This window comes from Antrostomus carolinensis, unplaced genomic scaffold, assembly GCF_000700745.2.
Source record: "Antrostomus carolinensis isolate BGI_N321 unplaced genomic scaffold, ASM70074v2 scaffold31231, whole genome shotgun sequence".
Lineage (NCBI taxonomy): Eukaryota > Metazoa > Chordata > Aves > Caprimulgiformes > Caprimulgidae > Antrostomus > Antrostomus carolinensis.
In genome coordinates, this window is record NW_010293986.1 from 3,128 (window position 1) to 3,826 (window position 699).

The 699-nt window shown below is 60.9% G+C and overlaps 1 protein-coding gene across 1 annotated transcript in view; it reads left to right on the forward strand.

Moving 5' to 3' along the window:
- The window catches only part of CUEDC1 (CUE domain containing 1), a gene marked incomplete at its 5' end in the record, with an annotated part of 5,289 nt that overhangs the window by 2,495 nt on the left and 2,095 nt on the right, over positions 1-699 (forward strand). The window contains one exon of the mRNA XM_029087347.1: positions 320-403. Coding sequence (XP_028943180.1) covers positions 320-403 — 84 coding nt within the window. The remainder of the gene's footprint in view (positions 1-319; positions 404-699) is intronic.

Genomic DNA, 699 nt, shown 5'->3' on the forward strand with positions numbered 1-699 from the left:
GCTCACCGTGTCACTGGTGTGCTCGCCGTGTCACTGGTGTGCTCACCATGTCACTGGTGTGCTCGCCGTGTCACTGGTGTGCTCACCACGTGCTGGCAGTGGGCAGGCAGTTCCTGTGCTGTGGTGAGAGGAGTGTTCCCGTCCGCTCTTGCGGGCTCCCGCTGAAGTGCCTGTGGTCGCTGCGCTGAAGCGAAGCCCGAGCTCCCTCCCTTGCCATCAGCCTGTCCCTCCACAGCCGTGGGGGCCACGAGGGGAGCGGAGCCACGTGTGCTGCCTTGAGAGCCTGATCGAGTGTGGCACTGTGCTTTTTGTTTTTCAGATCGATTGAAATATGAGTCAAAAAAATCCAAGTCGACCAGTGTTGCTGTCAGCAACGACTTTGGTTTCTCCTCTGTACTATCAGGTAACTGTCAAGATGCACATGAGCAGCACCTCTCAGCAGTGGGCTGCCCGCAGCTCCGCTGTTCACAGCCCCCCACCCACCTGCCTCCGACATGGGAACTGGCTGATCCCTCCCTGCTGCCTCCCCAGCGTGGGAGAGGAGCTGGTGGGTGATGGGATGGGTGCTGCTGCTCCCTGCCCTCCCCATGTGGAGATGCTCCTGCATCCTGCCTCGGACCATCCCTGGGATGGGAGCTGGGATCCAGTTCCCAGGGGAGACAGAGCCCTCCCTTGTCTTGGTGGGTGGGGAGGATTGTG